At 37.7% G+C, this 14,764-nt stretch overlaps 2 protein-coding genes across 7 annotated transcripts in view; one reads left to right on the top strand and one right to left on the bottom strand.

Annotated features, from left to right (window-relative positions):
• Window positions 1-1,516: 1,516 nt before the first annotated feature.
• On the top strand, window positions 1,517-9,149 carry galk2 (galactokinase 2). The gene is made up of 10 exons (XM_007246528.4): window positions 1,517-1,696; window positions 3,163-3,251; window positions 3,340-3,463; window positions 3,554-3,644; window positions 3,732-3,878; window positions 5,391-5,489; window positions 5,688-5,840; window positions 7,060-7,270; window positions 7,478-7,679; window positions 8,756-9,149. The coding sequence occupies exons 1-10, from the start codon at window positions 1,647-1,649 to the stop codon at window positions 8,961-8,963; spliced, it is 1,374 nt and encodes a 457-aa protein (XP_007246590.3). The 5' UTR covers window positions 1,517-1,646; the 3' UTR covers window positions 8,964-9,149.
• A 266-nt stretch (window positions 9,150-9,415) lies between these two features.
• Window positions 9,416-14,764, bottom strand: part of atp8b4 (ATPase phospholipid transporting 8B4) — a 35,620-nt gene continuing 30,271 nt past the window's right edge. For all 6 annotated transcript variants that reach the window (XM_015605127.3, XM_007246523.4, XM_049474614.1 and 3 more), the window contains 3 exons: window positions 13,782-13,920; window positions 13,506-13,636; window positions 9,416-12,184 (listed from right to left, as the gene is read on the bottom strand). In XM_015605127.3, the coding sequence (XP_015460613.3) occupies window positions 11,828-12,184; window positions 13,506-13,636; window positions 13,782-13,920 (627 nt within the window). In that variant the 3' untranslated portion in view covers window positions 9,416-11,827. The remainder of the gene's footprint in view (window positions 12,185-13,505; window positions 13,637-13,781; window positions 13,921-14,764) is intronic.

A 14,764-nucleotide genomic window follows, 5' to 3' on the forward strand; every position in this document is an offset into this window, starting at 1 on the left:
GATCTGACCCCAGATCTGTGTACAGAGGAGCTCCTCAACAGGATAGACAGCCAGCGTAACGTGCCCAGTGCCGGTTTATAGAGAGCCTACCCACACACTCTCTATTTCCCCATTACTTATCAGAAAACGACTGAAGAACGATAGAGGGAGCCCGCGAGGGAGTCCTCAATGAATGAAGGCAAATGGAGCTAAACAGCTAAACACTCAAATTAAAAATAGCAATTAACTGCTGGCACGTGACGTTCATTTAGTTTTAGAAATTTCAAAGAAAAATTACATTTCTGCTTTTCTACAACACGCGGATTTTAGGCAGTAAAGATGTTAGCATTGTTTTTTATTAGCCAGACACATTTCAGAATACTGATACAATACCCCTAATACCCCTAAAAAACGAACTCTATGTTCTCTGTTGCTATGGGAGGTAAATCTTGCCAAAAATAAAACACTTTCTTTTTCTGAAAATTTTATGACAAAACATAACGAAATTAAATCACTTCATGCTATGTAATGTAATGTAATGATACAAAATCTAAAATTAAATCTGTTAAATTAACAGCTCATTCATATTTTTTTCATATTGTAATATAAAGGGCACACAACTGTAATTATATTACAGGGTGAAAAACCTGATGTAACATAAATGTCTATAAAAGTTTATTTAAAAATGTTCTAGATATTGTGTCAGAACTATTTATATGGGATGTAAAACATTTTATTACATCATTTGAATTGTTTTAAGGTGCGATCTCTCTAGAAAGCATTTAGTTAATTTAGTCTCTTTTTGAAATACAGTAGGTCATGCTGAATTGTACATGCCTGCTGCACGTGAACCTGTTCTTCTGCCCCCACTGCCTGCATTAGCCGATAAAAGGAAATAGATAGAAAAACAAGTGAATCGGTTAAAGACCCCGGACTGACTTTAACCCGTAAATTAGGATTTATGGCTCAGTCTCCCCTATCTTGTGACCAAGTGTCACAGTGCTGTTAGCCAATCAGAGGTAATACTTTTGTCATGAATATTCATGAGTAAAATGATATCTTTCTTTTCCGCCCATTTATTCATACTAGAGACCACCATAACAATAATAATATTTTCTCTCCAGCACTGATCCAGTACACCTACATTCTGCAAATAAGATGAGATGAACAAACAGAAATTCAGACACCGTCCTGTGATGCTCTCAGGATGTTCAGTATATGTCATTTAGGGACTGCATGAGTTAAAGTAAAGGACATAGTTCTTTAAGGAACAGCTTTTAAATCATTTGTGACGCATTTCACCATGGACTCTTTTTGATTAAATATATTATATTGTTATGTGTTGATGAAATTAGACATTTTTCCAGTATAAAAATTATCAAACATTTCTAAATCATTATTTTGCTTAATTGTTCCATATGAACACATTCATTTTGGGCTTCCCCGGGAGCGCCTCTGGTGGGCTATCCTGGAACAGATGATTATTAAGTGTGTGTTCTCCTCTCTACAGGCTCTGTGCTGCTGTTTCCAGCCTGTGCTCTGAATGAGAGAGATTTCCCTCTTCCGTGTTGCTGGTGCAGAATATTGCTGGTGTGATTGTCAGCTGATGAACTTCTGCAGTTTGAGGGTTCTGCTCTCCCTGTGCCCACTCTAATAACTCCACAACCATGGCTGTAAATCCACCAAAGATTAAAGTGCTGCTCAGTGCCAACGAGAGGTAACTGATTTATGTTTTTTGTTAGGTTTGATCTTCCTGTAAAATTGTTAAGATGGTTATTAACGATAATCACGAGGAACCAACTATGATTATCCCACCCATAAAGTTTACATTTGTAACAGCTGCTCAGCTTTCATACGACCTGTAGCCTTAAATTGTATTATTTATTTACTTAGCCTGTATAAAGTTGGGCAATGTGGAAAATATTACGATATACGATACTTCTCACGATCTTTTGACTCACACTGTTAGACATATTGTAATTGTACAGCAATTATAACAAATATATCCAATGTGTTAGTCACATATGTAAAAAATAATATATAGTTATACACATTCAGCTACATGACAATTAAGAAACACAATACAGGTTCTTGTTATGAGCTCTTAAAATCTGAAACTTTGTATTGCAAATTCAATAAATGTTCTCATAAAAGCACAACTGCATATTTTTACATTATTAAGGAAATGTCTAACTGAATTACTTAACTTTCTTACCTCATTCACGCTGTCACATTTTTTTCGACCCATGTAACCTTGTCCTTTTCATCATTTTCATGTTTTTGTTTTAATAAATCAGTAATTCTTTAAAGTAGAGCTGGACAATATATCAATATTTTATCATTTTGTTCTTATCGCATTGTCAATAACTATATCAAGGATATCATCAGTACTTAAAGAACACTGACTCAACTGTACATTTCATTACAGTGAGGGTAAAATACAATTGTATCTGTGCATCAAAAATGTAATAAGAATCACTGTACTATGCATCAAACAGGTGCATTTGAAAAGCAGAATTTACCTCTGCTGATGAATTTTGTCTGCATGTGAAAATATTATAAATGCTGTGTCTTGTGAAAATGTCTCTAAATTTTGTGATTTAATAATTTTACCATACTGCCCAGCTCTATCAGGGCGTGATTGCATACACCAAGGACGGTGGCTTTTATACTTTTCATATCGATATCAGAATTGTATTGTATCGACCACAATTAAGACATATATTTTGATATAGATTTTTGCCATATTATCCAGCCCTACTTTAAAGGTGTACAGATTATTGTAATTAATTTATCATACCTAGAACTGGGGAAGTATTGTATTATAGTTTTTGTTCAAAGACAAAAAAACATTATTGTGAAAATTACTGTTAAAAAGAGGACAAAAAATGTCTCCTGAAAAAGACTCCTTAGTTTCTGGATGTGTCAGAAAAAGTATTTGAAATAATTAAGATTAAAGAACAGTTTGTTGATAATCTGAATGCACAGTGTACAGTGATTTTTGTTTAACATTTAATTATATTGCAATACAGTGAAATGGCAACTCTGTTTTAATGAAACTTACAGATGCTCTGTGCTCAGTTGAACAACATCCACAACATGCTCATATTGTTATCAAGATACAAAAATATGTAATGAAAATGCTAAAATAGCATAATTATTTTCACTTTACTTTTTTTGCAGACTGCAGAAACTGAAAGAGGCATTTCATGGAAAATATAAAGAATCTCCTCTGTTTTATGCATGTGCACCTGGGAGAGTAAATCTAATAGGTAGGTAATAATTAGTGTGCTAAATGATCTAGGACTATGTAATGTAATTGATTATATTTTAAACTAACCTTGTTTCTCTACTGTTTAGGGGAACACATTGACTATTGTGGCTATGCTGTCCTCCCCATGGCCATTGAGCAGAATATTCTTGCTGCTGTATCAGTAAACAGTTCTCAAACCATCCAGCTGGCCAACACTGACCCCAAGTACAAGTGAGTGTAGCTGTGAGTCTTAGAGAATCAGGCTGAGGCCTGAAGATGGCACTGTTTAATCATTCACCACTAAACTGTTTTTTATTACAGGGATTTCACTGTGTCTGTCAATGAAATCACCATAGACAGAGAGAATCCTCAATGGCATTATTATTTTCTATGTGGAGTTAAAGGTGTTCAGGTGAGAAAAAAAGGAAGACATTAGACAAGATAGAGTGCATTTACGTAGCATTAAATCTGTTAATGTATATTTATTTTCCCATTTCAGGAACAGCTAGGTTTGTCCTCTATGACTGGAATCAGCTGTGTTGTGGATGGGACTATTCCTGCTAGCTCAGGGCTGTCTAGCTCCAGTGCCTTGGTGTGCTGTGCTGGTCTGGTCACAATGGAAGCCAATCAGAAGACCATTTCTAAAGTAAATTATCCTCCATCCATTTCTTCAGTTAGGACATATCAGTGTTGGACAACAATAGGAAAAAAGTACAAAGTATTTAGAGAAATATTTATCTGGATTACTTTAATGTAGGACTGTCACAATGTTTTAAATTTATTTGGACTACTTTTTGTGCCTGAAAGGCTTAAGTAATATCTGGCAAACGTACAGTATTACATGATATGCCTGTGAGTTTGTAGACACCTGCTCATCCACTGTTTCTTCCAGACTCTAGGGTATTAATATGTAGTTTGTTCCCATTTGCTGCAGAAATAACATTGTCTCTTTGGTAAATCCTTTATGTGAGATATTTGAGTAGTATTCTATGTATCTCAATGCATTCAGCCACAAAAGCAATAGTAACGTGGCCTTAGAGAAAATGTTCCGGATCATACAACACTCAACACTCCAATTTATCTCAACATCATATGTTAAATAAAGCTCCATTACTCCAGAGAACACAGTTCCACTGCTTCACCGTTATTAAATGTTACTACACCACATTTCTGGATACAGTCTGTTACACACTCTTGGCTGTTGCACCCAAAACACATCCGTATCCAAGACATCCTGTCTTACTCTGTTCTTTTGTACTGCACTTTTATTTATCTTGAGACAGTGTCTCCTTAGTGGTTTCTCTGTTCTTTCTATTTATAATTTACTCCGCACTATGTCCTTTGCTGCTGCACTCAGCACATTATTGTAATATACAATTCTGCACATGTAGGTTTACAGGTGTGTGTGTGTATGTGGGTGTCTAGGATGGGGTAACTGTCACTGTGTAATGCTGTCAGTTATCCTGCACTGTGAGCTACTGTAATCAAACAAAAAATCCTTGTATGTTTGAGCCTACTTTGCCAAAAAAGCCTGATTCTGTTTCACAGCCCACAGCTAAGGTGCTTTTTTTCCTACTCCAATGCATGGATTTTAGTGTCTTAGTCTATTATGATGACTATTTACACAGTCTAAGAATTGTCCGCATCAGCTGCAGTTTAAAAAAAGACTGAATTTTCTAATTAGATGTCTGGATACATTGGGACATATAGGGACAATTTCCTAGAGAGGGATTAGGATTTTGAAAGGATATTTTATACTAATAGGAAAATATAGTCACATTGTGTAGCTTTGAGTACCCTTTTAGGGATGCATATGGTAGAAATGGAAGTTTGGGGCTGATGCTGATATATAGTAGTTTTAATGTGCATACCTGCTAATGTTGTTGATACCAATGACTATGGATTAGCATTAAAGAGGAAACAGATATTTTAGTGAATTGGTCCAAAATGAACCTGACATAATTAATTCTTCCTCTAATGCGGATACTGCTATGATTCTGATATAGTTAATCTTCTAAATATAAATTTGAACATTTTGTTCCTTGTTTAACTCAAATTACACTAAAGGTAGCCTTACTTTTACTTACCTGGCAGTAGAAACACTCGTCTGTCTTCAGTAAGCTGTAATGCTATTCTCTACCTTTGCATTGTCTGCCAGGTACTGCTTGCTGAAACATGTGCCAAGTGTGAAAGGTACATTGGTACTGAAGGAGGAGGGATGGATCAGTCCATATCTTTTCTGGCTGAAGAAGGAACGGTAATGAATTTCATTCGGCTTGCTATGCCTATGAGTCATACAGTGCATGAGTCATCAGCTCTTATCACTCACTGTGTAACTGTAGCTCCACAACTGAAACTGAAATCTCCAGTCATTCCCTTATGTATAAGGTTCTGTTCTGTTTTCACATTGTTACCTTTTCTCTGTTGTTTTAATTATCTATTGTCAATCCTCAAGGCAAAACTGATCGAGTTCAATCCCCTGCGGGCCACAGATGTGAAACTTCCTGAAGGCGCAGTCTTTGTGATTGCTAACAGTTGTGTGGAGATGAACAAGGCAGCTTCTTCCCACTTCAACATTAGAGTAGTGGAATGTCGCATTGCCACAAAGGTAAAGAGCCTTTGCTGAAAACATTTGCATTATGTTTCTTAGATAGTGAAACACCTGGTCATGACCCCCCAGCTTAAAATGCTTTCCCACTTTCAGTGTTCTGAAATCAGTTTGGAAGACCTTTGCTAATTAGAACATTATTCACATCAAAAATTTGCAGGGTTGTGGTCCTCCAGGGCTCCAGGGCTGCAGGGCTGAGGTCTGGCATTGTTGGTATTTTGGTCTGTTTTGGACAGTTACTTTTTGTGCTTGCTTAACACAACCACAATAAATGGCCTATAAAACACTATATGCACGGTTAAGCTAACATGCTCATATACACCAGTCACAATGTAACATTTATATTTGTACAGCTCTGTAAAAGAATTCAGTGACCACTTCAGTTTCTAAATCAGTTTTTCTGATTTTGCTATTTATAGATATATGAACATTGTTGTTTTATTTTGTAAACTACAAACATTTCTCCCAAATTCCAAATAAACATATTGTAATTTGGAGGAAAACAAGTTTATATTCATCAATATTCCACCAAATCAATATTTGGTGGAATAACCCTGGTTTTTAATCATTTTTCATGCAGTTTTCATGCACCTTGGCATGTCCTCCTCCACCAGTCTTACACACTGCTTTTGGATAACTTTATGCCACTCCTGGTGCAACAATTTAAGCAGTTCAGCTTGGTTTGATGACTTGTGATCATCCATCTTTCTCTTGATTTATATTCCAGAGGTTTTCAATTTGGTAAAGTCAAAGAGACTCATAATTTTTAAGTGGTTTCTTATTTTTTCAGAGCTGTGTATACACAGAGCTGTGTATACATTTAGATGTTACTGCTTTTGATTTAATAAACACTTGCCACAACTTACAGTTGTAAATGGTTTAGCATAGTGAATAACATTGTTGTCCTCCTTGTGGCAGACGGGTACGCTAATGTACATCCTTGGTCAGGACTCTTAATTAACTTTAAATTCTCTAAATCGACCTTTGTGACATGATTCCCCTGTAAGCTGCCCTGGATAAGAACATCAGCCAGATGCTGTAAACATCACTGCTTTTATACTGTGTATGAATATGATAACATTACTGATGAATCAGTCATCAGAAATGCTGGATGTAGGTGAATTGTCTGTAGTGTGCCCTTAATGATGCTAATATATAGGAGTGTAAAAATGTGTTGTAGTATTTATAAATGAGTTAAGCAGTTGTCTGCTCTTTACAGGTGTTGGCTAAGGCCAGAGGCCTGGAGTGGAGCAGCCTTCAGAAGCTGGGGGATTTGCAGAGAGCGCTGGGTTTGAGTCTGGAAAAGATGCTGGATTTGGTAGAGGAAGTCCTGCACCCTGAGCCCTACAGCAGAGAGGAAATCTGCAAGATTCTAGGAATAACCACTGAGCAGCTCAGCAAAAACATCCTCAGTGCTAACACTCAGCATGGTGATGGCACATAGAAGCACACAGTCATTCCTCATAGTCATAATCTCATATGCAGGCCATGTGTCAGCTAAAGAATATCAGAAGAAAGATGATAGAATTAAGCTTAACCTGTCCTCATGAATCCAGACCTTCAGATTCTCCCACTGTAAGATATTGGGTTCAATTATATTACGTTATACTTAAATACCTGTTTCCTTTTCACCTCAGTGACCCACTTCAGACTGTACCAGCGAGCCAGGCATGTGTACAGTGAGGCTGACCGTGTGCTGCAGTTCAAGGCTGTGTGTGACTCATCTCCTGATGGTGCTGTCCTGCAGCTGGGCAATCTAATGAACCAGAGCCACACTAGCTGCAGAGACTTGTATGAGTGTAGCTGCCCAGAGCTGGACCAGCTGGTGGACATTTGTCTGTGAGTGAGAAAAACACATCTTTCACATTAGCAAATTAATGGAGCATTTCCCTTATGTTGTACTGGAAATTGATATGAAAAGACGTGTTGCATCAGAGGGTACATTGGGCTATAAGCAATTTTATGATTCAGGGAAAGCCTATTTATATAGTTGTGAAAAAAAACGAGGGGGGACACCCCTTTTAACATATTTAAACTTATGGACATATATATTTGAACAAAAATGATAGGTGGAAGCAATATAACTAAATACATACAGAAGAGAAAAAGAAAATTAATGTTTTTTTTAAATTAATTTGCAAATTATAATTCAAAGAAAAAAAGTTTTCCTTTGAGTGCAAAAAGTTAGGACACCTCCCTGTGTAAAATAGCACCAGGAGCAGCACATCAGATGCAGATAATCAGAGAATTAGTGGGAATATGTGGGAATATGGCCAGATCCAAAGAGGCCTTCAGAAAAAAGAGTGAAGATGCAGATGATTCTGGGAAGGGGTTTAAAAAGATCTCAGAACAATCAGAAATCAGATTTCATGATTCTAAATATAATTAAAAACTGAAAAGTGAAGTAACTGCTTACATGGCGAGTTCAGCCCAATAACAGACCACAAGATGCATGAAGAAGACTCCTACTACCCTTAAATGTCATCACAGGACCTACATGTAGCTGTTAGTGCAGTTAATCCTAAAGTACAGCATCAATCATCAGAAAGAGACCAGACATTTCTGATTGTCATGGAAGGTGTGCAAAATGAAAAGTCTTGCTGTCAAAGAAAGTGCTGTCAAATCAGGGCAAATTCATCTGTCCAAAGCTCACAATATGACAGGTCTATCTCTATAACGTTTTTTTTATGTATACCTATTTCCCTTTTTAATTGGATATGACATGACATACTCATGTTATCAAGAGGACATGTAGAGGATTTAATCACTTAGAAAAAAGTTGAAACCTAGTAAATCAACAAAACTCAATTGTCATTTGAACAGACATACCCAGTTTTTTACATGACTGTATTTATAACCATATCCTGAAACTTTTGCCTTTATTGTATTTGAACTCTCTCACTCTGCTCTCACAGGCAGGCCGGTGCCGTGGGCTCTAGGTTAACAGGCGCTGGATGGGGAGGCTGCACGGTTTCCATGGTACCCACTGAAAGGATGGATTCTTTTCTCCGGACAGTGAAGGAGCAGTACTACACGCCTGATGCTCGAAGAGCTGCTCTGGTACAGCAGAGCCTGTTCGTAACAAGGCCAGGGGGAGGAGCGGCCATTTTTACAGAAGAATAAAACACGAGGGATCATTTTTAAACCATATGAAGGGGTTCTGACAGTGATCAAAGGGATTCTAATAGATCTAAAAAAGGGAAAGCTACACATATACCTCTCAATTTTTTCTTATTATCTGTAATCATTTTGTATGCTTGTACAAATTTCTAAGTGATTTCTTCTGATTAAAAAGACATCTGTAGACCAGTCTGTGTTCCACTGATATTTATACAGCACACCTAATGCAGTAAGTCATCTGCTCGGCTGCAGAACATCACTGTGCAGAGCTGTTGCTTGGTTGCTAAGGTATTGCAGCAAGGCTATTCTCTCAAAATATCCCTCACTGATGGCATCAGCGTATCAACAATACTTGCAAACAAAACCTTACGTCTGCATCCCAGTAATGGCGTTTCCCAGGCTGATGTTCAGGCTGTTAAACCCAGGGAAATCCGAGAAAGAACAAACAGAGTACGTAAATTCTGAATGGCCCTTTTATACATCTTATTATAAAAAAGTACAATGAATTGTATAAAATCCATGCATATAAATAAAAACGATAAACAATTTGCATGGTCTTCTTTGACAAAATAGCACAGCAGGAAAATTCCTCAGACATTCTTAAGATATTTAACATTATGTTAAATGAGGCATTGACTGTACATTCATAAAAATGAATTACGCTGCACAACTCTCTGCCACCAAGATCAATAGTTTAAAATAGAAAACGTAAAACTTCTTTATATCTCAGTGTAATTAAATATCAACGAAGACATGAATTGTCTGCCTGGAACATTATTGTTTACAGAGTTTTGTGGTTTGTAACATGGTCAAAATGACAAACAAGGCCTTGGTGGCACTGTGATAAAATACTGTACTAAACTCAAAAATATACTTCCTTTACTGAAAGGAAAATAAAAAGGCACAAAATTTCCCTTTTACAAAAGGACAGTGAACCAAATGCCCAGTTTGAAGACCTTTCTGTAGATAGCCATAGTTATGACCTGTTCAGGTACTGTAAAAGTAAATGCTTGACCTATCTATAGAGGGCGGATTAAAGGCACAGCTGTGTAGGCTCTGAACTGTTACCTTTATCTTCTGCAGTATTTTCTGAAATTTCACTGTTTTCACCATTTCATTGGTCTGCATGCAAAGCTCTATTGTACACTGACATGCCAAAAGTCATGGGGCAGAAGTATGTCAATAGATTGTGACGTGTTACCTCAGGGGAGGGCTTGGGAACACCCATATCTGTATAAGCTGTGAGGTGTTTTCTTGTGAGTGAGACTAAACACTGGTCAATGTGCACATGATGAGTGGGGCATTCTATTTCCCAAGTTGTGCAGACATTTGACATTCTTTGATCCACAATGTCATGTGTTTACCGGGAAAAAATATTATAAGCATTATCACACAGAGTGGACAGTGCAGTGGGTGGTATTGATCGTGACTGACAACATCTGGCTAAAATGATCTGTTTGTCTGTGCGAATAGACAAGCGGCAGGATTCACATCCAAACATACATTCAAAGCAGGAGACCACACATATATATCCTACAGGTCAGTACAGTGGTAAAAGTCACAGGAGATGGTGCCAGTTCCAGTCCCATGACATGTGGCATGTCAGTGTATAAGCACTAGAGAGGAGAGATATACTTACAAACAAACTGATTCTGTAAATGTGATCTTGGTTAGTTTGTAAAAATGGTCATAGGGCTAAGCCACGAGTGGTGGATGCCCTCGGCTAATGCTATTCCGTCGCAATGCTGAAGCTAGTTTACAAGCAGTCTAGATGGCTCTATTCTAAAATTTGCCTATCGCATTCTTAGTACTGTATAAATCATTAACATTTTTGAGATTATTTGATAGCGAGGTCGAGTAAATTCTGTGGACTAACACTTGATACAGTGTTAAGCTCTTTAGTTTTTGATGGTTTTTTTTTTGTATGTCGAGAGTACATCTGCAGTTATTTAATGCATTTAGAAACTGATCCAAATCAAGTAAAATGTAGATTAAGGTTTATAATAGTTTAAGAGGAGGTAATATTGTATCAAGAGATATATAAGCAATATAAGCAATGCATGGATAATATTCCAGCTGGGAGACCATAAGAATGTGGTAAAACAATACAGTTGCCTAAATGATAATCTTGACATTATGATGCTGAAATAAATAAGATGTGATGTGTAACTCCTGAGAGACTTGCAGTTTTCCCAAATTCACCAGTAGCTCAAATAATTGCATTGAAATTGTGCAGACAATTAAATTGTGTGTGGCCTACTGGCTGGATCTGCAGTGTACTGGAAGCATATGAAGAACCTTTCAGAAATTCTGTAAAATGCGTGGCTTTCTGGAGCAACATTTACGCATTTTTGCATGTTTGTGTCCATCCACTAGGGAAATAACATTAAATCAAAACTAAATTGACTAGAAACAGAATGCATTCTCTGAGTCAATGAACCACAATTAAATGTAGAATGCACCCAGAGAATAGAGTGTATTTGCATGAAAGAGGAAATTAGGACAGGAAGGTAAGGACTGTTATCTGTGCTTCAGTATGCTGGCTTTTTGGAGTCTCTCCTGTGCAGTGCTGGTCTCCTTAGTGCCACTTTATGTGCAGTTTTCTGTGAACAGCTCTCCATAAAGCCATACAGCTGTGAGGTATAAGAGTGCATGCCCAGAGTGCATCTGTGTGTTGTTTGGGAGTTCGATGTTGCTCCAATACCACGTATCTTTCAAACTATGGCATTACAAACATGTCAAGAAGTGACTGGTGCATATGCCAGTTTACCTCTGTGTACGATGGTGACGTAATGATGAAGGAGAAATCTCACTCGTCACCGAGATGGGAGGTCTCTGCTTGCCCTATGTAACTGTATTCCAGTGGGTCAGTTTGTGTACAGAGTCTCCAGGCTGTGTTCGCTCAGCACATCCACTCTAGTCTGATCTGTAATTCCAGAATCTGTGGTCTCCTCAGCTTCCACTGCACTGTTCGAGTCCCCTCTCTTCTTCAGCATGCTTTCTATCCAGCTGCTACTGCTGTGGGTTCTCCCTAGAGAGTTGCCAGGGAAGGCTGAGGTGGAGGAGGTGTGGACCTTCATGTTCTTGCCGGAGGTGATGAGCTCTCCGTATCCCTGCTGGTGGGCGAAGGCATAGGCCGAGCGGCGGGAGCTGGTCCTTCGTACCCGCCTGAGGTTCTGCTCCTGAGGACCCTGCCTCCTGGTGGCCTGCTGCAGCAAACGTACCTGAAGAGAACAGCAGAGCAGGTATTAATGAATATTAAAGACGTATATGTCTAATAGGATTTGGTTAATATTATAGACTTATTGGTTGATTAATTGATTAAACTTAATGGTAAAAGTACAATAAGTCCTTTTTTCTGTAAAACAATAGAAATGACTGAATCTTACATCTTACATCCATTTTGTAAGGATACAAGGCAGTCAGTGATGGCTGCAGCATGTCAATAAAAGGTAACTTAAATTAATTAAAAAAACAGTCCTGTAGGAAAATACTACATTTTGTACCTTTCTGCGGTGGTCTCTAGTATGAATGAATGCCCTGTGAGCCGTTTTTTGTGAAACAAAAAGTGCTCTGGTGCTGCTGTTTCAGGCTGTTTCTGTTTGGTGGAGGAGTGAGTGGGGAAGAACGTCTTCAAAGGATTTTGGCTCTAACTCATGAATATTCATACTATGCAAAGTATCACCTCTGACTGGCTAACAGCTTTGGAACGCTCCCTGTGGTCACAAGCCAAGGTGGTATTTAAAAGAACGTGTACTAAATGGTTTCTAGTGGGATGACACCTTTAACTAACGTTTCAAAATGTATGCAGCACCTTCAGCTTGTGGTAAAACATTTTTATACTTTTATAATAATCGCATAACTACAACAAGGCTAAAAAAATAGACCAATTCCAAATTGGTGAATTGTTAAAAACTACAGCACACAATTTCCAGATTGCTAGTTATGCAAACTCAAGCTGCATATCTTTTTTGTAAAAAACAACTAAGTACACAATGCAGCAAAAGCTGTATGGAGATCTACTAAGACTAAAAAAATAACCTTAGTAGATGTTCGTTTTTGCCATCACTTTTCTCCAATGTCTGCGCCCTCTTAAAAAAAACTTAAACCAGCTAATTATAAAAACAAAGCTACACATTAGAAGAGAAATTACTAGCTTTTGTTTTTAGTGGTAATGCAAAATTACCAGCTAAAATGGCATATTACCTGAGTTTCCTTATACTATCACCTGTGACACAAACCAGACCCTCTAAGAACAAGCCCTCTGTGAAAGAAAAATCAGCCTGTTTTATTCTGAGGCCAGATAAACAGGATGTAAATGGGCTTTTTATCAGCTTCTGAGTAGTCTTACAATTATTTAATCAAAAAGCTGAGTATCAAGCTATTAAACACTCAAAAATAGCTTTTTTTGCACATTTGAACACACACTTTTAGTAGAAACAGCTTAACCAGACGTTCAACAAAAAGTGAGAAAGAAATCACAGTATGTCGGAAAATCCACCTCCTCACATATTCCATACAGTGATTTTTATTTAATATACTTGCTTTGTCAGTCTGCGTGGGATGGAGGTCTGTCTTAAGGAAGCGCATGGCCACCACTGGCATTGTACACACCACGGTGGTGAGGAGAATGACGAGCCACACGCTCTTCTGATTCAGAGTGTTCCGTGCTGTTCCTGGAATGATACACAAACTACACATGACAGATGCCTTGGGAGGCCTCCAGCAGTCAGTGGGCTAGTGGTATATGGAAATAATATGGAAATAAATCACAGAATAAACCAAGGTTGGTCTATCAGCCTTGATTGGTGTCACACTTACCTACAAAAGGGAACTGGCTTGGAAATATTCGAAAGATGCCATCACTGTTCATTGCAAACAGAATGGCAAAGTAAACAGCCAGGCTGCCCCAAACAAAGAAGTGGTTCACTGCAGTCCAGTAGTTTGTGTCAAGCCCAATCTGAAATAACAGTTGGCATACAAAAATAACAGTTTTTAACACTACTGGCATACACCCAACAACAACTTAAGACCAAACCATATGTTACGTCTTCTCAAATCTACAGCACCTATTGGAAAATACAGAATCTGTCAAATCTTTATTTCTTAAAATTAGAAAGCCATTACCAGCCTCATTTTTCTAAAATATAAAATAAACTCTTTATAAAATGTTAATATATTACACATAAACTACACATCAGTCCCGCATAACGACTTAAAACCGAGTCATGGACAAACACTGTTTAATTAAAAACATACTCCAGTACTAGGCATAATCTGTGTCTGGGGAACTGGCCCTTAATGTCCTTCTATTTAGTCATTTAGTCTATTCAGCCACTTTGAGGTACAGCTCTTGCTGACACAGGCATTCATTTGCACACACACAGCTTGTATAATCTCCATAGAAAACATGTCCAACAGAATGAGATCAGCCACACACAAATCTAATGGCAATTGTTGCCTAGAATGGCAAAAGCTCTGTATATCCTGGACTGATGAAACCTCATATACTGTATCTCTGACATGATCTGATGTAACACTTCTTCTTCAAAAAGTTGAGACTGTTAACATACCTCCCTAGTAGAAGAAATTGGGATGTGGTGTCTATAATTTTTAAACATGTAGTGTATAATGTAGATTATTAAAATATTTTATCTTACTTGGAGTAACTGTTTCTACTGTCCATTAAAGTGTTCTACTAGATTTTGAAGAATTGCTGTGAGAGTTTGATTGCATTTAGCAACAAAAGGGTTACTGAGGTCAGCATGTCACTCATGTGCCAATATGTACATATTTATCTGCTC

The sequence above is a fragment of the Astyanax mexicanus genome, chromosome 2 (assembly GCF_023375975.1).
Source record: "Astyanax mexicanus isolate ESR-SI-001 chromosome 2, AstMex3_surface, whole genome shotgun sequence".
Classification (NCBI taxonomy): domain Eukaryota; kingdom Metazoa; phylum Chordata; class Actinopteri; order Characiformes; family Acestrorhamphidae; genus Astyanax; species Astyanax mexicanus.

What these genes read in the sequence shown, in the direction of transcription:
- galk2 (XM_007246528.4), top strand. Translation starts at nt 1,647, where the DNA reads ATGGCTGTAAATCCACCAAAGATTAAAGTGCTGCTCAGTGCCAACGAG. An exon ending in ATCAGAAGACCATTTCTAAA is followed by an intron (nt 3,879 to 5,390) that starts GTAAATTATCCT and finishes ATTGTCTGCCAG; the next exon opens with GTACTGCTTGCTGAAACATG. An exon ending in CAGCTGGTGGACATTTGTCT is followed by an intron (nt 7,680 to 8,755) that starts GTGAGTGAGAAA and finishes CTGCTCTCACAG; the next exon opens with GCAGGCCGGTGCCGTGGGCT.